At 37.6% G+C, this 22614-nt stretch overlaps 2 protein-coding genes across 3 annotated transcripts; one reads left to right on the plus strand and one right to left on the minus strand.

Annotated features, from left to right (window-relative positions):
• The first annotated feature begins 2263 nt into the window (after window positions 1–2263).
• LOC117332240 (protein fem-1 homolog C-like) lies at window positions 2264–4357 on the plus strand. Its single transcript, XM_033891125.1, has one exon. The coding sequence runs from the start codon at window positions 2264–2266 to the stop codon at window positions 4355–4357; it is 2094 nt and encodes a 697-aa protein (XP_033747016.1).
• Window positions 4358–11987: 7630 nt separating this feature from the next.
• LOC117333475 (tomoregulin-2-like) lies at window positions 11988–22261 on the minus strand. 2 transcript variants are annotated; one of them, XM_033892780.1, is made up of 5 exons: window positions 22102–22261; window positions 21669–21792; window positions 19589–19873; window positions 12277–12360; window positions 11988–12036 (listed from the first exon to the last, which is right to left on the minus strand). In XM_033892780.1, the coding sequence occupies exons 1-4, from the start codon at window positions 22142–22144 to the stop codon at window positions 12279–12281; spliced, it is 534 nt and encodes a 177-aa protein (XP_033748671.1). In that variant the 5' UTR covers window positions 22145–22261; the 3' UTR covers window positions 11988–12036; window positions 12277–12278. The 2 variants fall into 2 exon arrangements, with proteins under 2 accessions (XP_033748671.1, XP_033748672.1); XM_033892781.1 differs by lacking the exon at window positions 11988–12036 and adding an exon at window positions 12077–12228 and having other exon boundaries at window positions 12268–12360.
• Between the last annotated feature and the right edge of the window lie 353 nt (window positions 22262–22614).

Below are 22614 nucleotides of genomic sequence, written 5' to 3' on the forward strand. Positions count from 1 at the left end.
TGGCTCTATTAATGTCACTTTAATGTGTTCAAGGTTTAATTTTGTATTATTTAACGTCCCATCAACAGCTATGGTAATTTAAGGGCGGCCGGCCTCCCATATGTACCAGATGAATGCGTGTAGTAAATGTACGTGTGGGCTTTTAAGGATGCTGCGTCAAGGTCATATGTGTCAAATTTATAACTCAGGTGCATAAAGTCATGGTATTATGCCAGTTGCATGTTGGAACGAAGTTCATATACTTCGAAATATGTTCACAGGATTGTTTTTTTACCTTCAGTGTCAAAGGGGTCATGTATTTTCAAGTTGTTAAACAATTCATCAATAACAAAGAGGCCTAGGGAAATTATGCCATCGTCATACCTGGATGTAGAACTAACTTTAAAAAAAAAAAAAAAAAAATTTCAAATGAATGACATTGACCTACTTTCAATGTAACAAGTGTCAAACGTGTCAAAACTTTAAACGAAACCTTCTCAATACGATAATGTCTTGGATAATGATATTGGATCAGTACAATGTAGCATGCTGGGACGTTTTTAAAGGAATACACCTTACTTATTTCCAAGGTCAAGTGTATCAAATCTGGTCATACCTGAAAACAACCCAGGAACAGAGATGCCTAGGATCATGATACTGGGACGTAGCCTGCTGGGATGAAGGGCTACAAAATTTGTTCAAATGAATTGCCTTGACCTTCATTCAAGGTCACAAAGGTCAAATGTATTAAACTCCTTTGAACAACTTCTCTATATCTAAGTGACACAGGGTCATGACTTTCTTCGATTAGCATGCTGGGATTAACAGCAACACATATTTGTTAAAATGAACAATCATTGGAAGTTTTTTTCAAGGTAAAATGAGATGTGTCCAATCTAAGTTTAAAAGCAAAACATCAATGACCGATAAGGCCCATCACCCTCGTGTGTGTGTCAATTTGATTTCTCAGATGAAATGTAAAGGGTTCTCAAGACATCATAAGGGTGAACTACTCTAATTTTTAGTCGTATCTACTTCCAGTTCGGTACACCCTGTATTCTTGAAGACATGCACGTCATTTTTGAAGTTATAGCCCTTCGTGTTTTTGCTCCAGAATAACTTGTGAAATGAAGTATGATTTTCAGAGGGTTGAATTCACACCTGGTACACAAAGTATCGATTTTATACCAAAATGTAAACATGCTATTTCTATGTAATGTTTTAACGAGCTATCGCCCTTTAGCTTTCACTGTTAAAGAAAACTTGCCAGAGGGTATTTCCTCCTAAGATGATTTGTTTATTTGGTTCAAATCGAACGGTTAATCGCCGACCCTCGATTTGTCCATGTCAAATAAAAAAGGATGAAGACAGGATACATGTAGATTCCAAAGATATGGGGACTAGAATATATCACGCATATATTTAGGCATTGAACTGTTTTTGTATCGTATTTATGATCTATTTGAATGCTAGAACTTTGCAAGCAAACAGCATAATGTATGTTAGCACTATAATAATAACGCACATTATGATTTGTTTGCTTGCAAAGCTCTGGCTTTCAAATACATCATAAATACCATACAAAAACAGTTCAACGCTTATATTTACATTCCTTTTACTTTTTTTATTTTTTAAATGCTATAATTCATATATAAAATTCATAATTCCTGCCTTACCGACAGTCAGCAGATTATTTGACAGTCGTTGGAACAGCCGGAACATGGTCGCGTACTTTTGGCAAACAAAATAGTAGATGAAAAAAACCCCAAAAAACTCAATTTTGTTAACAATTTTATTATTAACGTAATGCGCAAATGGCATATTTTTTATATCAAATAATGTAGACAAAATAATTAGTCGTTAAACTTAATTATCCTGGATATTGTAGTTCCGGTTTGTGTTGTATTAATACGCTGATAAGTGTAGCGCGTGATGGATGGCATTTAAACGTTCATCAATGCCAGAGCTTTCAAACAGACTATACGTCTCGTATATTGACAATGCCAGACAAATGTAAATATATCTATGTATTTCTGGCTGAAAAATAGTTGACAATAAGTTCCTATTTATATGTTGAAAGTATATTCTACAAATTTTGTTTTGGTTTATTAATAGGTGAGGTCGACAAGGAAAGAGATGACGTCTACCTGCTGCCTGTGTGAAAGTCGATGACGCAGTACAATAAGCAGTGATGCGGAGGCGTTTTAATCCAAGTTTACCACATACTCGATCATGTCTTCTGGAATATTGATTTACAGTAAAAGTTACGGTGTCTGCTGACATTATGACATCGGGAAATGATTCTGACGTTCGTTACTTTACACTGGGCGAGTTCTTACAGGAGACACGGTTTGATGCCCGCCCCTCAAGCCTGACGGGAAGCAACCAAACCAGTGACATCTTCCCCGAACTGCCCGACGCAGATGAAGATCTCCTTGACGTACCGAAACAAGCAGACATCATTCGGAACATGATCTTGAAGGAGGAGCACCGAGACCTGGAGGAGCGGCTGATGAGGATACGACACAAGGAACGAAAGGAAACTGTCGACTATCGTATCGACGGTAGTTCGGCATTTTTCATTTGCTGTGCGAGTAACAATGTTGAGTTGTCAAGTTTTCTGCTTGACAGATGCGGAGCCGATGTAGATCAGAAAGGAACAGATTGTCCCTTTGGTTGGCAGCCGAACCTTCCCCTGTGTTCTCCTCTATGTTGCGCCGCGAGACACATCGACTCGTTACCATTAGTACGTCTGTTGATTGAGCATGGCGCCAGTAAAAAAGGCGTGGACGAGACTGGAATGACCGCTATGCAAATTGCCTGTCAGGCAGGCAGTATGGAGACTGTGTTGTATCTGTTTGAACACGGCTTTAGTGTACACGACGTGTCTCCCACAGGAAAGACATGTCTTATCTTAGCTGTACAGAATACGGAGATTTGTAAGTTCCTGATATCAAAGGGTGTGGAGGTAGACCACACTGACAACAAAAGCTCGTCAGCGCTTCATTATGCCGTGCGTGACGGCCAACTGGACACTGTGAAGTTGTTAATTGATTCAGGTGCTGACGTCAATATGACCGACAAACAGGGTCTGGATGTCATTTTACGTGCCGCGTCGGCTGTACAGGTGGGAGTTGTGGAATACCTTATGCAGGATCCATCTATACCCGCGCGATCAAAAGTACTTGCGTACAAACTTCTCGGAAGCAGTCTGGCCGACACCGGCAAAGAGTTAGAGGCTGTGTATTGGTGGGATAAAACAAGACCTCGGGAATGCGACTTCGCGAGTGACGACTACGTTCAACAGCTCATAGCAGACGGGCGCAAGTTATCAGTTGGTATAGCTAGATCCTCACAGCCAACTGAGGAACTCGAACTTCTGGAAAGGATCCAAGCATATTCAGTTCGAGTCAAAATTGAAATATTCGGACTTTGTCATCCACAGACGTATAAAAGTCTTTGTAAACTGTTAAATATTAATTTCCTCATGATGAGTTTGAAACATAGTCTCAAGTTATTACGGTACGCAGCCGAGGTTTTCGTCCAAAAAGATCAATTATCAAGCAAAGCAGCCCCGTATATCGCATCTCGGTTAATGAAAGTGTTTAATAGGATTTGGCAATGTAAGAAGGAAGTGAAACCTGAGGACAGGAGCAGCATAATAGCAGAGGTGATCGACATATTGGGAAATCTTATTGATCATGTGTCAGAACAATACATACAGTCGCGGTCAGAATCGGTGGAATTTGAACAAATGGAAGACGACAACATATCATCATTTGTTGGACTTTCCAGTGTTTATTCCCATAAACACGCTGAAGTGTTCGAGTGGATGTGTTTGGCCCTCGATCTCGTGTGTATCGTTAGATCACTTGAACCTAATACCCGGGAGGAAGCTAGACTCATCAACCATCTCAGTAAATTGGTCGAGGCAGATCCAAGAGGCCCGTCGGAGGAAACTCTTCTACACATCGCCGTAACGTTGAACCCCAACTATCGACCATATCTCTCTACGGACATGGTGTTTCGTTGTAACAGGTTCGAGGTAGCGCGGAGCCTCATACACGCGGGCATTGACGTGAATGCTATTGACGTAAACAGAAATATACCACTTTGCTCACTTCTGCAGGTAAATGCTAATTGGGTCGAGGACGAAAAGACGCTGATTGACCTGTTATTGGACTACGGCTCGGACATCGATATCAGGAACAAGGAGGGACTCACAACTCTTGCCCTACTTCAACGAGCAGGCATCATGATATGTCAACTGAACTACCAGAAACTGCAGTGCTTAGCGGCGGCTACTATTAGGAGCAACAACATCAAATTTGCAGGCTATGTTCCAAAGAAGATGGAGACGTTTATATCATGTCACTAATTTGACCTTTTGAAGCGTTAGCTGTGTTCTTGTAATTTAAGTGTGCTGTAAGATTTTACCGTCTGTAGCAGTCTGACCACACGTGACACCTGTGATATTGAGTGCACAGCACACATTATAATTGTATTGTTGTTAGCTAATCTGCCCGAAGGTCAGGTAATCTTATGCCGTGGTGCGGTGTCCGTCGTTCGTCCGGCGTCAACTTTTCTCTTTAAACAACTTCTTCTCGGTAACGAAGAGTTCCAGATACCTTATTTGGCCTGTAGCATGTTAAGGTGAAATGCTACCAAGTTTGATCAAATGAATGACCTTGACCTGCATTCAAGCTCATAGGCGGTCAAATAGGCTAAATTCTTTAAACGACTTCTCAATAACCAAGAGGCCCAGAAACCTGATATTGTGTCTAAAGTATGCTGGGTAAAGCGCTACCAGCTTGGTTTAGTCACAGCTATGGGTCTGAAACATGATGGAGAGTCTGAAACATGGTGGAGTGAAATGCTGCTACGTTTGTTCAAATGAATGACCTTGACGGACATTAAGCGTCACATTGGTCAATTAGGTTAAATCTTTTCAATAAGTAAGAGGCCCAGATACCTGATATTGTACATTGTAGCATGTTGGGTTGAACGGCTACCAAGTTTGTAATGACTTTGACATACATTCAAGGTGGCAGATGTTTTAGATATTTAAACAATGATTTTTTGATGAGCAAGAGACGCAGAGACCTGATATGGGGCCAGTAGTATGCTGGAATCAAGGTTACAAAATTTATTCAAATGAATAAAGCTAGCCTACTCTGATATTTTTTAATAAAGTGGTAATCAACTTAGTCTCTACATAAATGACCTATATCAAGTCTTTACATAAATGACCTATATCAAGTCTTTACATAAATGACCTATATCAAATTCAAAGTTGCTTTAGAAGAAGGTGAGTGATAAAGGCCCATTGGCCCTATGTTTATATACATTGTTATTATCTAGCGTTATCATTCACCTTTTTAATCAAATGTAGATAGTCAAATAGGTGTAGTTGAGATGAAAAAAAAGCCGAAACGAAACGAAAAGAAATTTGGTATGTATAAAATTTGTATACATGTACATGTATATCTCCAAAGACTTACATTTATTACATATGTTGTATGTGTGAACAGTAAAGCGTAGCCTGTCTAAAGCGAAGGTTGTATTATGTAACTTTTACATAGGTCTTAATATCCAGTAAATTACTGTATCTATTGGTATTAACTTGTAGATAAATATAACCTGCATGGCTAGGAAACTTATACGCATCAGACCTTCAACTACATTCCAGTGTATGTGATTCGCTGTAACATGTAGGTAAGAGTTACGAGTAGACAGACCAAAAACTTTGGCTTGTCAATGTGACTATTGACCAAAGTAGATATATTAAATACCTTTAATGAAAAAATTATTAACTTGACATTTCGTTATACATGCACTATATATATAAGTTTGAAATAGTTTTCCTGTTTTAGGATTGCACTTCACGGACAGGGCACATGATGCCAACCCCTCAGTCTGTATACTAGTACAGTATTATGAGAAGTATATCCAATTTGTTGTGCGGTTTGGTCGTGTAAAGGGTAAAAAACCTCCGATATCTAGTCCACAACACACATACACAGACTGCGGGGTGGAGAATTTGTGTCTAATATTTGTGTTTACCAAGTTTTACTATCTATGTCTACCACTTAGTGCTTAGCGCCTTCAGTCTTGCACTTTATATTTTAATATGATATAGTGTGTTTCACGTTATACTTAGGACTTAGATTTAGTTCACTCCATTTAAATGGTGGAATTTTTATTACATATTATCATTTAAAACAGTTTCCCAAGCTCCTGAAAATAGATGGGCCATGAACAAAATTAATGTTCACATTTTCTAAAGATTTTTCTACCTTGTCTTTTTATTCAGTCTGATGAATACAAATTTGGATAAATATTTTGATACATAAGGGATTTTTTGGAAAGGTTGAAATCTGTCGGGGGGTGGGGAGGGGGATTCTGCCATAGAAATCTGTATGGGGAAATATGTAAGGGGAAATCTGTAGGAGGGATTCTGCCATATAAATATGTAGGGGTATTCTGCTATTGAAATCTGTAGGGGTATTCTGCCATAGAAACCTGTAGGGGTTTTCTGCTATTGAAATCTGTAGGGGTATTCTGCCATAGAAATCTGTAGGGGTATTCTGCTATTGAAATCTGTAGGGGTATTCTGCCATAGAAATATGTAGGGGTATTCTGCTATAGAAATCTGTAGGGGGATTCTGCCATATAAATCTGTAGAGGTATTCTGCTATAGAAATCTGTAGGGGGATTCTGCCATATAAATCTAGGAGGGATTCTGCTATAGAAATCTGTAGGAGTATTCTGCTATAGAAATCTGTAGGGGTACTCTGCTATAGAAATCTGTAGGGGTATTCTGCTATAGAAATATGTAGGAGTATTCTGCTATAGAAATATGTAGGGCTATTCTTCTATTGAAATCTGTATGGGGAAATCTGTAAGGGGAAATATGTCGGAGGGATTCTGCCATAGAAATCTGTAGGAGGGATTCTGCTATAGAAATCTGTAGGGGTATTCTGCTATAGAAATCTGTAAGGGTATTCTGCTATAGAAATCTGTAGGGGTATTCTGCTATAGAAATATGTAGGAGTATTCTGCTATAGAAATCTGTAGGGCTATTTTATTGAAATCTGTATGGGGAAATCTGTAAGTGGAAATGTGTAGGAGGGATTCTGCTATAGAAATCTGTAGGGGTATTCTGCCATTGAAATTTGTAGGGGTATTCTGCTATAGAAATCTGTAGGGGGATTCTGCTATAGATATATGTAGGATGGATTCTGCCATAGAAATTTGTAGGGGGATTCTGCCATAGAAATCCGTATGGGGGATTCAGCCACAGAAATCCGTATGGGGTATTCAGCCACAGAAATCTGTCGGGGGAGGGGGATTATGCCATATAAATCGTCGATTGTATTCTTCTCTCCCAGTAATGTGTAACAGTGAAATATTTGAAGTTATTCTCCATGCACATGCAATCGGCTGTTATCTTTGTTACAACAACCGTCCTTTCTTGCAATTTGATTTTGCATACTCGTTCGTTTAGCGTGTATTAGTCGTTTTATTGTGATTAAAATGTTATGTTAACACCAGTTGTTTGTGGTTCATTTGTGGCAGGAGATAAAATACGTGGGATTAATATAAAATCGTATATCAACTAGTAGTCGATAGGTTTTGTGCAAGTAGTTCATTTCCAATAAATCATCACGTGTTTTATAGAAATAGCATTACCTGAGTTTACCCGGACTAAAAGTATAGTCTCTTTCAGTACATATCGGCCTACGGCCATGATACGAGGGATGATTGATATGTTGTGAGCCTCGTATTAAAGGAGGTACTCAAGGATATTAAGGGTATAAATAGCGACCAATAAAAAAAAAAATGGTGATGAATTCAATTTTTCTGTCCACGGACATTTCAGACAAACCTTTCGTTGAAAAGCAACATATTTAATGAAATATTAACCTAATTTGTCAGCATGCTCACAGACTTTTATGTTGAGAATATGGTGATGTTAACATTATTACAAACAAAAAAATATTTCTTTTGTAATATTTGAATAGCATGTTGAAGTAGTAAGGTTCACTATTTTTGATTGACAGCTATTGAAATGTTTATGTTTACACCTGAAGCAGAATCATTAGGATTACTCCACGTGTTTACAGTCTAAACAATTTCATTATATCACAACGACCATCCATGTAAAGTTCTAATTAAATTTTTAATTGTTTTATTATAACTCGCCATTCAGAACGGCATCAACTCTATTTAGGGCCCATGATTCCCCGTTCTCCGATTCCCAAGGGGATGATTATAGCTGGCTAGTGATTATCTTGTATCAGCGTATCCATTAGATCACCACGCTTGACCATATAGAGTCTGACTAATGATTACTCCCACATATGGTCTATGTAGGGCATATCTTGTGGATTAGGGAACCACGTTCTCACTTTGTCAAAGACACATTAAGGTGAAATATCCTTTTATGCAAGGCTAGCTTTTCTCCTATGTGGGCCCTGCTGCAAAGCCTGCATTTTTTGTTTGTTTTGTATATATCATCCAAAAACACTTCCCTGTAGAAAAGCATTGTCAGAAAAACGCTTATATTTCTCTTTCCTAAAACTTATTTTGCGTGTTTGGCTCAGTATTTTTTGTTGCCCACCACATTTGCCGGTTAACTTCACCAGTAATACATGGCTTACAGAAACAATATGGACACTCTTGATATCCTTCTCTCTGCTCAATAATAAACTTATCATTATTAGTCTCATTATCTGTCCAAGGCTCCAAACAAAGTCATGTCACACATGTGTTCATCAAAAGCCCATCCATTGTGAAGAAATACATGACGAATAGTTTACTTTTGAAGCTGTGTTACTTTCAGAGATATAGTTGGTTTTCTCTCCATTACATTCATTGTTCTAATCTGTACTAAGCCCCCTGAAGTAATTAGTTCTGACCAATACATCACAGTTTTCGGAGGGTGTGCATTGGGAAAACCGTGTTTACACATTGTATGAGTTCGAGCTATTTCTATTTGAAAACTGAAAGATACAAACAATGTATCTTTTGTAAGAATATATCTATGGACATTTAATATATACGTTGACAGAAGAAGCAGTAATGATATGCTAAGTGCAGTACCCCTTCTACGGCCCACTTGTCACACAGGGGTAATAAGCAATTGATCAGTGTCTCCAATTTAAAACAAAATAATCAAAATGTGTAAATAAAATACTTTTAATATATTTCAATCTGATTGATGTAATTCTATAACTGGTTTTTTCAGTTTTCTGTAGATCAACTACATGTTTGTATATGTTTTTATAATTGCCTGTTTCCCCTTTGTTAGGGATTATTAGAATGTTCCATTCCCAGGAGACACATATGTGTGGGCCAAACTTTAGTTCATTATCAATTTTCTCATTTATACAATTCACAACCTTCAACATGTCGGAGAAAAGGACACGACAACCATCATTCAAGTTTGAAATTCCAGCAGATATTTAAACAAAAAAGCAATATTACTGGAGTAATTACAGATTTTTGGAGAACATCTTATAAAGAAAATGAACAGACCAGTGAACAACTTTCACATCATTGAAAATATTTTGGACTTTTGGATTGAAGAAAAGAAATCCTGCAAGCATCATTCAGAAATTCCATCATAACCAGCAGCATATCTGCGTGCTACAAGGAAGCAAGTGAATCGGAAGTTCTTTTCAGCTACTCAAAACTCAGTTACAAGACTGATGGACATTGCAGCAAACAATGCCCGGCGGTGCCAAGGAAAATTATTGGTAAAAACATCAACACGTAAAGGACATGTTGGTGTGTTGAAACTGAAATGCTCACATAAAAGTCGAACCCACCATACCTACTTATGGTCTTCCTCACCGCATACCTACCAACAGGACAGTACCTCATTAATGACAAAATTAATCATTCATTTGTCTGTAGTGGGATGTTTTCCTCCCATTATGGAAGATTTTGTAATGGAGTTGGAATTGGTATTCTGTTAGTTAAAAAAAGAAACAAGTTTTTCTCCACCTAAAAGGACTTTGTTAAGCTTGAATATGATGAATCCATCAATGATGCTCTTCTGGAGGAGGTTGCCAGCTGTGAAGATTTAGATGGTATTGATATCGTTACGGATGATCGTCATGGCTGGCGCAAAAAATCCAAAGACACCAGTGTGGTGGTTATTGGAGACAAAACTCACAAAGTTCTTGACTATGGTCACATAAGTAAGGTTGATGAACCAGTTACACAACGTCATGAAAAGATGGGAACAGAGAGGTTATACGAATATTTTGAAAGTCAGAATATTTCTATAAGCACACATACCCACGATAGAAATATGGCCATAAACTGGTAAAATATCATCCATTCACCCAAAATCAAAATGATACATGGCATGGTAATCAGAGTATGAAGAAATCTTTGTCTGCTGCTTTGTCAGGACCAAAGTACAAAGAGGGAAAGATTTGGTCTGAACACCTAAACGACAAAGTTGAAGAACCCATCGTATCAACAAGGTAGCGGCTTTTACAGCAGCAGTGGATTGAGGATTCAACGATATATTAGTAATTTGTCTTATAATATATGATTGGGGATTCGTTATTTGAAGCGTATTCGAATCCCCAATCATATATTACAAGAACATTTACTAATATGTAACTGAATCGCCAATCTACTGCTGGCAGCAGATTTGTTATTCGATTCCCCGATCCGCTGCGTTATTCGAATCCCCAATCATATATTACAAGAAAAAATACTAATATGTAACTGAATCCCAAATCCACTGCTGTAGCAGATTCGTTATTTGAATCCAAACGTCAAAATGTGAATAAAAATGAATATCATTTAAACATAAAAAAAACTGAATCCCCAATCCGCTGCTTCGTTATTCGACTCCCCAATGACGAATAACGGATCCGCTGCTAACTTGAGCCCGCTCCTCCTTGTGATCGTGTATATATAGTCTAAATGATAATGCTAATATTGTTGTTGGTTTGTTGCATTACACGATGTACTACTTAATATCCAATATTTGGACTATCGCTTATATTGTTATTATGACATACAATTGTACATGTATAGCGAAAAAATATGTACATTTTTTCATGTGTATATTCTTATTGTTAGAAAATATTAAAATATTCAGTGGTGAATTGATAGTATGCCTTTAATTGATTTCGACCAATGGTTCCTAGTTTTCTTTTTCGATAGAATCAGTAGATGACACAGTTTTCGGAGATTTCGCGTATTAACAAACTTGCCCGAATTTCTGAAGTAACCATCCAGGAATGCACAATTACTTCAAAACTAAAACTGTCTTCCTATCTCCTGCCATTGTTCTTCTCCTTTAATTCATTCCCTCGCTCACAGCGACTATGGGTGACTTTGGTTAGATAAAAAGACACAAGCTTTAACAAATAAAACGAACAAAAACAAGTTTAGTTATTGAAACTTTTTGCATATTTGCAAAATCGAATGAATTATTAAGACACTTTATAACAAGGGAAACTTGCATTGATGTATATTATGTTGCTATGGTTATCATAGACTGGTATTTACACGTTTGTTTGGATTAATTGGCAGTGCAGCTTTTAACAACTTTATTGTGGTTGTAGACCACTTATCATACATTATTACATTATTCCACCTTAACAGAAGCTCCGTCTTAGAGTTTTTTCCCTTTTAATGCTATCTTCATGTAAGCAATTGCTATTGACCACCTTACATAAGAGTCCAAAGATGATGTATTAGCTTTTGTTAATGTATTTTTTATCACAAATGCAGTTTTATGCAACATTGAAACGGTAGTTTCATAAGAAGATAATTAAGATATGGTTGATATATAGTATTTAAGGATTAAAGTGTCTTTCTGGAGGTTTCATTAAAGGACAAAGTTCAGTTTGGTATCAGTATACATTAGTATCTGGCAACATAAACATTTTATTTGCCTTTGCTTACACTGTTTCTAATCCTTGGAATGGAGGGAATAGATTAAATAAAAATTAGATGAGACAACAACAACGGTATCCAAGTTTTACCATTTATTAATAGCAATAATATTCTTGATCAGTCAATCTGAAAAAAACCAACACAAAATTAAAAGTTTCATAAGGCCACTGATGCACACACTACCGCCTTATTTTATCATTTTACCAAGTTTTCCTTCTGATAGAATCACGGTCTTCTTACAATAGTGATGATACATTTAAATGTATTCATGTATTACTGTTTTGAATTATTTTGCATTCGTCTTGAAAGCTTTCAAGGATTATAGAGGGAAATGAGTTTAAGTAATCGAGTGTTAAAGCACTATACCTTTACGGACTCCCAGTCGGACAGACCCTGTATGCAAGGACGTGGAGTTCCCTATGGGTACATTTGGCCTTCTGGAATTCGCACCTGTAACATATATTTATCCAAAACTGTACTCTTAAGCTAAACGTGATACAGAGTTACTCTTTGTTTCTTTATTTTAGGGGGTTTAACGTTTTCGCAACAGCCAGGGTCATTTGAGGCAGTTGTCGAGGAGACACCTATTGAGGAAAACAAAACATAGATTCACAGAGCAGTGAGGGAAGAATGGAAATATTTAAGTGTTGACATAGGGGAGGAAAATCTATTTTTGTCTCTTCGATGTCCCTTAATACACGGAGAAGACACAGAAGATAATTCTCCATACTTCAGGGACCCACCTTTACTCGCCTTCTACGATCAGCATACAGTGGAATTTACTGACGTTTATAAGATAACATACAGTTGCACACTACAAGCCGTCCTTGGATGGCCAGAGGTGTTAACATTAAAGAAAACAAAACCATGGGGCGAACTTGATTCTAGCTTGCCGTTTGTGCCTTTCGTCGGTTTTAGAGCTTGTCGCCGGCACATTTATTTTTATTTATTTTATATATTTATTTATGAATAAACATATTTCAAAAGCATTGTAGATATCGAACGCTGTATAACATTCAATATCAACTTATTTTGCAATATATATGACTAAAGTAGCCTGACAGGCTCAAAACAAGTTGAAATTCTTTACTTCTCACTTTACCTAATCTTTCGGTTGAACACGTCGCCATCTTGTTTGCCGGTGCTTCCAAACCGGCAGGAATTTACACCGATCGGCACGTGCCGAAATTGCGCGCGCATGTTCGGGACACAATACAGTATTTTTTCCGTCTTGCTGCCTGCACTTCAGAATAAAGTTCGCCCCACACGAATTGGACACACACACGTGATCGGCAGTTACTACGATATGCATCATCAAACATATTTGTCTTCACACGTTTTGTTGTAAACCTGGTAAATACTAGCCGCAATACACAGAGAGATCTTTTTTGCTCGATCGGTTAATTGTAAGACTAATAAGCCAGATGTCCTGGATCTGATCCTTTGTCGACGCAAGTGATTTAGATTAATGTAGCATGGGCTTGTTACATAGGCGCCGATGTAGGGACCTGGAAAAAAACTCAGCCTTGCTCCACAAGCATCGTCATGGAAAAAAATCGAGGACGCGATCTTTCTTGGATAAGGAGTATGGTAAATACTAGCCGCAATATACCACAGGGCTCCAGAGACCATGTCTTCAGCTCGATCGGATTATTCCGAGTTAGATCCCTAGCGGACGCAGTGATCGAAGATAAGTTTATTTCTGGTAGCAGGACTTTTATAGTCCTTTATACCAGACTCCAAACAGCTATTATAACATTCAGGACATCTATATTAGTGACAATTTCGAATGAATACATTGATGTTAAATTTCAGTTCGGTATGTACAATGTATACACTACATTGACTTGTATAGTTATTTCAGCTGTATAGATATAAAAAAATGTCTTGCTTTTCCGATGACCGTCCAAAGCGTTTTTGAAAGCGTTTATACTTGATGCAGATACGACAGCTGCAGGTAAACTGTTCCAGAACGTTGCTGTTCTTATTGAGAAAGTGTTTTCCTTGTTGCTGATGTTGCTCACTTGGGATCTATTATCATGCGCTCTGTTACATTATATTTTTTCACTAATGCAGATCCTGTGGGAGGGCACAGCCATTATTTTACAAAGCTGTATAAGTTTGTTGATCACAATACTGAGCTCTCAAAAACGAATATTTATAGCATAAACCGCCAGTGAAAGTAACATTAGTGCTACTACTAATACTCACCGCTGTCCGTGTTACATCGATCGCCCAAAGTTAACCACCAGAATGATCACTATGTCATGTTTAATTAACTCCCAAAATATACTTAAGTACATGCAGTAGTGATTATCAAACTCTTAAAGCCATATATATATCTACTCCCAAACAACCTAAAATTCTAGTTGCACACATGTATTAATGGCAATCCAAGATCCTCATTCACGCTCTCCTAACATTAAAATGACCACTGGCCTGGAAGCTTGACCTCGAGACATCAGTGTATAAAAATAACTCGCCATTTATTTTTATCGCGTGATATGTCACGGAGCCGAGAACGAGGCTATAACAACGTGCACTGAACAAAAACTACACACATGGCCGTTGTTTACATTCCGAGCATACGTGAATTTTGCCTAATAACGCTTTCATTTAAACATATTAACAGAATATTCGCATAATAACTGAACAAAATAAATAAACATGGTTTACATTTCAATACTTGGCAAAATTTAGCAATATTAATACAACAAAACATCGATAAAATTTTAGATCGGTGAAGTTTACAATGTTCAAAAACTAACCAGCAATCCAATAGACGTCCGGCTAAATCAGAATTCGAGTCTATTCCCTTTTCTTCTATCGCTAAGTTCCAACGAATCATTTCCTTTCCTAAGGAAATACTCAGGTTGTCCGATTCCAGTCCCTTTTACGTTTCTTTTTGGCAGAATCTGTCTTGTATTTTTGCAGGCTCACGCATTCGGCAATCCGCCATTTTGTATAGACCAATGAGTGTATATCACACTCTGTATATACTGTGATAGCCCGTTGCATTATGGGACTATTTCGCATAGAATCTTGGTCTGTCGGACTCAGTTAATATTATTGGGAATTTCCTGTATACTTTCATAAATACACATTTCCCCACAGTTTTTGTGTCGTGAGAATTTGTTAGGTATACATTAAGTCTGAAAACTGTACAGAGCTCGAAATGTAAATATTTCTTTGGGAGTATGTGGCTTTAATACTACCTAAACATAATACATGTTTCTGGTCTAACCACAGAGTGAACGGATCATTAAAAATACATTCGACTGCAAGCATAAACTCAGTCATCCTAAACTGGTAAATCAACAAAATTAATTCAGTAATCCCAACCGCTAGCGTCCCCTGGACATCATACCTTTACACAAGTCGGTTCTGAGACAAACGTTAGTATTGCTTTCGCAGCGACAAACATTATCCACCAAACTCAACGTATTTTATACCCGCTAACTAGGCCTGAAGATGCCAGCCGCGAAGTTATCATAATATCATAGTGAAATTTAACTGCAATATAGTTCCCGTAATCTGTAGTTGATAAACATGCTATTAAATCTAACTATTTAAAGTGTCTACAGCTGAGTAAGACAAATATTGATCCTTTATTCACTGTGATTATCTACAATGTCGTCAGATGCATTTTACATTCCAGTCTATGACTCTGGTGTAAAAACTATAATTTATATAAGCTGAAGATGTTAGGGGAAGTGTAATTTATATCGCTTGACACCGTACGTGACACTCATCATTCGAACCAACATGTAACAGACTATTTGTGCAACAATGGGGTCGTGACATTAAACATTGGAATCGGTGAAATGACACTACTATGTTTCTGCTCTCTTGATATTTCTTATACCTCGCCTACAGAAAAAATACAAATTCACAATGAATACAAATATTTACAAAAATGGCCCTTTTATTTATATGGGGACAGCTATAGCAACAGGAAATAAATGTTTCCAGGTTAAGGTCTGTCACTACCAGTACATGCACAAGCGGCCAATGTAGAAGAGATAAGCACCTCAACTGGTTGACAACACTGATACTATAACTAGCACACGAAAAACAAAACAAAAACATATCAAGGACACAAAGTCGTCAACATCCCTCGGCCATTCAAATATTGTAGATCTAATATATGAAATTTAAATGGGCAACATTAATAAAAAAAATACATGTAACGTATGACAAAGCATTGACAATCAATACAGTCATCAAGGTCCTAGGAAAGTAATCAACATGATGAGGAACACGTCTACCAAACAAGTTTCATCAAAATCCAGTCATTCCGTCAAAATATCGTGTGTTAAGCAATCAGCCAATCAGATCACAGCAGCCTTAGCAGATATGTGTGGAATATGCCGATAATCGAACTTGAGCAAGGGATTAGGTAATAAGTCTATCAGGTAAATTTCATCAAAATCCTATCATTTCTTCACTAGTTATCGTGCGGAAAGATAATTTGGACGCACGCACGGAAGAATAGACGGACGGAACCCGTTTGCGCATCTTCGTTTGGCGGGGGATAATGACGGCCTCCCCTATGTGCGCGATGCATGTGTTAAGTGAGCGTGTTTGTTTTAATAGGCTGATATATTCATGTTTGTTTCCTTGTCATAGCGCCTGCACTGCATGTAGGGCGTAAGAATTGTACCTGCTGCCCCCATTGCCTGATCGTAAGAGGCGATTAAATTTGGGGTCTCATCTTTTCTCTTCTTTCTTAACAACTTTCTTCTTCCTAATGTCTCCCTCGACAATGCCTCACTTTGGCCTTTAGTTAAGCGTTCGCCGCTGTGAGGAAAGCTTTGGGATTCTGTCCCCTAGCCGAGACATGCAATGTACCAGAGTCTTTAAAAATGGTAGTCGCTGCTCCTGCTTAGCGCTCAGCATATTAGGAGTGGGACGACTGGTTCGCCCGTTGTCAGTATAATGTGACCGGGTGGGGTGTCCTGCTGTGTGTCTTCGGCAGTATGATTCAGTGAGGTAGCACTAAAAATCGGCAAAAGTTCCGGCCTATCACAAGGAGACTTAACACGAACTTACCGCAGCCTTCCAAAACACACATACGCACTCCCCACACGCATGCATGTCGGACGCACGGGAGGCCGTCCTTAAATGACCTTAGCTGTTAATAGGACGTTAAACAAAATAAACCAAACCAAACCAATGGTCTTAGCGCGGAAATGATTCCGATATTCTATTACCAAGGTAAAAGTAGAGTTCACGTTGTTGGTTTTTTTCCTGGTATTTCACGTCCTCGAAAAAGCAAGGATCATACGAGGCGGATGATAATGCGACATCTATAGAGGAAAAGACACAACAGATTAACAGACAGTGAGGAAATATGAAAATATTCAAGACCCAAGTGTTGAAATGGGAACAAGGAGATCTACACTGGTCTCTTGAATACCACATGCTGCAGGGGGACGTACACTCCACCGCAACACATGCTCAATGCCGAAACAATCTCACTCATCACTTGCATTACTACCTTAACCATATTAAAAACGAGGTGCTTATTATCTTCTGGACTTCTACTTCTTTTTCCGTATCTATCTTACTTACATTGCATGACCAATTATTATGTTACAATCAATGACCCATGGTTTCAAACTTTTACTTTTTCTGTTCTTTTCAAACATTATTTACTTCTAGTTTTCTTATCAGAACTGGAAACATACACTTTGCAGCCCTTTAATTTCACCAATACGTATATAAAGGATGTGGTATCTTTAAATAGCGCCATACCTTATTAAAAGTTCCAATCTGATAAGCAATGGTATACAACATCAGAACAGCAAATGTCACTTCAAATTCTACAACGCCGACTTTGATATTTACAGATGACGGATCATAACTGTCATCTGTATGATAAACATGATAATTTTAATTTTCCATTCCTTGATAGTAGCATCCATTATTTCCCTACCTACGTTGTTTACATGTCCCAGTTGATTCGACAGATACAGGTTTATTCCTATTATCACGATTTGCGTGAAAGATGTGTAGTACTGATGGCAAAATTATCAACAAAAAGGTTTCGAAAGATGCAGTTTGATGAAGCCAATGTAAAAGTAGTATGGTCTACATCATGATCTCACCTGGAAATATTATTTTTTCCTGCGCGATATAAAGTCAGACTTGCTCGACGCTTGTTGATATGCACAGTAATTACGATAACATATCGAGAATTTGAACAAATAACCAAAAAACAAACACACTACATGTAGCATACCCCCGTTAAAACCAAACTCACTATAGGTAGCATACCCGTTACTCCAACGACATCGAGGATACCAACGGATTTGGAAATCCTCCACGCAGAATGGTGCCAACTAGAAAACTTGACATTCTATTTTCTTATTCGGAGGTCACAAAGATACAATATACATAACCACGGAACTATGAGGATTTTAATCGCATTATCAGCTTTGAAATGTGCAAAATTTTCAGTTTCATTTGGTACCATCAGCACAGGATGAACATTGAAACACAAATCATTAGGAAGCCTGACGCGATGATATGAAGCGAACTTTAACGCAAAACAGTAAAAAGTCCAACAGGATTCCGAGCATCTTAAACTAGAGTTGTCTCTCTTGGTGTAGAGTAAATCCAATCTAATCCTCAAACAAAACCAAGCAATCATTTGATTGCTATGCATTGATTTACGGCCTATTGAAAATTAAAAACTACCTCGGGCTGTTATGATTATCTATTGCACATACATCTTTTTTTCAAACACCCATCTCATAGAAACAACGTTATGATAATGTTCACGAGACGCATGTTTCAAGTGAGAACAACCAATTACAGAATGGCTGACGGTAAAAGGTTGATCACAGGCGATTTACACTTTTTATATGAAAACGTGTTAACACCGAAAAAACAAAGCTTCAATTTTAAGTATGTTGCATATAATGTGTATTTGTAATATGCTTGACGCTATGTGGTTCGTGAAGACTTGTGATCATCAGGCTGAACCTAGAGATTGAAATGGCTTCGAATGCTAGAACAGTTACGTATGGCTGTTCTCATTTGTTATAATCGCAACATGACCGAAAACGCAAAATAATACAACTGACATGAAATTAAAATTCTATGAATATTTTAAAACAATTTATATGAGTCAATTTTTAAAATTTTCAATTTTGATAGTTTGGCTTTGAAGTACAGAAAAATAAATCGAATATATTGTTTTTATTATGTCGTTTGGACTTCATTTAAAGCCAAAATAATTACAATTGCTTAGCTGAGAAACACTGGCACTATAAGGTCAATGACAGGGATAAAGAACATTACCAGCGACACATACTTAAGCTACTTTCCTGTCTACCTTGTATATATTGGACTGGGAAATATGGAATTTCGCGACGTGAATGATAGGTTTTTATCTAGCTGATCAACTGTCCGTTGTGTTATTTCGGGTATTTTTATATTAATAACATCGCCGTCTTCAAATTCAGGACGGAATTTCACCTGTCAGGGTATTTTAAGGTTTTGTATAGTACTTTTTAAATATTGATTGTGACAGATGACAATTTGGACAGATCAGATGGTTGGGTGAACATACTGAGAATAAGTAGTAATAATTAATTGAATGATTCGACTTGCAGTCGTTTGCGTTTGTTGTGATTTCAACAATACATATTCAGGTACACTAATTACTTACGCATTTTCGTATGTCCTGAAGTCACTAGCGCAAATCTGCTCCACCTCCATACCACATTTCTCATGGCTGATTTCCAAGCAGATAAAGTCGAGAACAGCTTCTGATCCGTGTATGGCAGGTGTTGGTGCGATAGTGACAGGTGGTGCGACAGTGCTAACTACACCTCCACCACCACCAGGAGCGGCAGTGGATGGCGAACCCCCAGGAAGCGTAACATTTGCGCAGCTGTCGTAAGCATATACATGTATATCCTTGTTGGCACAGTGGGCTTTGGAGAAATCACACCTGTAGCAAAAACAAAATTAAAGTCAAATTCAAATTCAAAAAGTAAACTCATACATGTTTTCGCTCGTGAATGTATCAAATCTCATCATCAATATAGGTAAAAAAAATGTTGGTACACACACGTACATGTATATATTAAAACAAAAAAAGATATATATGACTATGGTCAGTCATATCTTGTGGTATAGATGGACGGCTTTCATGAAGTTGATATTTTTGTATATATTTTCAGGCTTTAATAAATAAGAATACATTATATATGTATACCCATCCTAATACAGTGGACAAGGACAACCTTCTCTCGAAGGTATTATTTCTGATTTACCCTACTGCTGTACATCAATTTATATCAAACAAGCATCACATTCCATCAATATTATGTTCTTAAGTAATCCGAATTTGTAATCAGTGTGTATAGCTTTATCGTCATACATCTGAAGGTCGGGCTGGGTTCAGTGCTGTCGGGACATGGCAGTATGATATTTTCAATCGTTCACATTATATACCGTCAACAGTTGAACAACGCCTTATCGCCAAATTGAAGATGAACGTCAAAAAAAAATGTTCTAAATCGAAAGACTGGTATGTCTCAGTCAGGGGACATAACCCATATCCTGATTCAGGCAAAACCTCCACTACATGCCGTAATTGCCAGTGTTTGGAATTTGTTTTCGTGTCCTCTGCATATTCTTTCTTATTTCTATTTTCCCTAACGTCGAATATGGTAAATGAGCTTTTATATTGCTTCAAAAATCACATTGTTTCTTCGTCCAGCTAAGCAGGTATATCTGTGCAAGAACGGGGGAGATATGTCTGTCTTTCACTGTATTCATGTGCCTCACATCCCGGCAGAAGCTCTTTTCTTCAAGCATTGAAAAAACAGTTGTCATTCAATCATCTAGAAAAGTATTCTTTCTTTCTGCAACTATTTGCTCACTAGCCTAATTGTGGTATCGGAAGTGTTGCCTTCACTGGTAGATTCAGCTCTTTTACAGCCATGGTTATCCATATGTCTTTGTGATTTTGAAGGCCATTTAATCGTCGTCGTAAACAGAACCTGCTGTTTGGTTTCAGGGGTTTAAAGTTAGCGTCATATGAAGGCGGTTATCAAGGAGACACCTACACACAAGAATATAGAAAACAAGAACGACAGAGCAGTGAGGACAGAAAGGATTTAGTATTTTCGGGTTTAACGACCTCGCGAGAGCCAGGGTCATATGAGACACCAAGGGTAAGAAAACAAAGAAAGACAGAGCTGTGAAAAGAAAAGAATTAAGATACCAAGTGTTGCAATTGGAGCGGAACACACTTTCAAAACCAACTGTATGTGATCTACATGAAGATGAATACAATTGGAGCCTTGCTGGCACATAGCTCTTTTTTGATGAAACACTTCGGGGATGGGAAACATCGATGCGCACATCATTACAAGTGTTTTTATCATCTGAAATGGGTCTCGGATAAATGCTTAGACTTATTTAACTCGCTGATGTTATGGAAGTGTTATGCGAAAGATTTAAAGCACTGTTTGTTTCCGATGATACAAATAGTAAAAAGTCAATGGAATTGTTTATTCCAGCAATTTACGTTTTTGATTATGTTCATATCCACTGTATTCTAGTGTATTTGATATGGTTATGCCTACATTTTAGTATGTTTTGCCTTCAAACCAACTATTTAGAATATATAAACACAATCGTTGGTTTCTCATAAAAGCGGATAGAGACAGATTTGTAAATTTGGCTAGTTAATACATGAAGCCAATATTCATATCTTGTAATTATGATAATAATACCTGTTTCTGTAAGTTACCCCGTCTGTTCCACACTCGGGATTATTTCCATATCTGTAGCAGTCCCTGCCTTCTATGTATCTGCAACTTATTGAATCAAACCAATTGGAACTTTGTGCAGAGCACGCTGAAATTAAAAAAGGAAAAGTATGCAACTATTGCTGGTGGTTTCATTTTATAGCAAAGAAACCCGAATCGAGACCGGGAAAAACATCATTCACACTGTTTAGAATCATAAGTAATTAACAGGTATATATATATACATAATGTCTTTGTCTTTTCTAAAACCCTCATTCAAGGGTACAGATACAATTTCAAATCAAATAATTACGTGTTTTGTTTTATTTTGATTGTTAAAGGAATTATCACTTGATGGGAAGGATTTAAGGGCATAAAAGTCATCTAAAATATTCAATATAATGACTGGAGACCTTACCTGCAATGTAGCAGACAATAGCTAATAACTTGATCAACGTCATTTCCAAAGGAGGTGTTAGCGAGAAAGCCGTGAAGAAATTGTTACACAAGGTAATTGTAGAGTCGAGATATTATCTGGGTTCGTGTCTTGTGATAAGAGGCACTCCCATTACATGACGAAATGTCACAGTTCTCTAACTGATAAGGGAATATACCTCTCAGCGTGATCTTAAATAAGAACGTACGTGATCTAGTTAACTCTACGTAGTTGATGTTAGCATTTACGTTTAAATCAAAAAGGAATTAAATATCACTACAAATTTACTGGGACATACCATGTCGTTGTATTACATGGTTGTTATTAGCAGTGCAGATAGGGCGCAGGATTTGTACATGCGGCACCCGTTGTGCAGTTCGTAAGAGGCGATTGCATTTTGGATCTTATCTGTAACGAGCAGTATTTGTTTAATAAAGCTATGAAGATTATTACAGTATTTGATGCACCTGTGTATTTGCATTACAATCTATGTAA

This window comes from Pecten maximus, chromosome 8 (genome assembly GCF_902652985.1).
Source record: "Pecten maximus chromosome 8, xPecMax1.1, whole genome shotgun sequence".
NCBI classification, from domain to species: domain Eukaryota; kingdom Metazoa; phylum Mollusca; class Bivalvia; order Pectinida; family Pectinidae; genus Pecten; species Pecten maximus.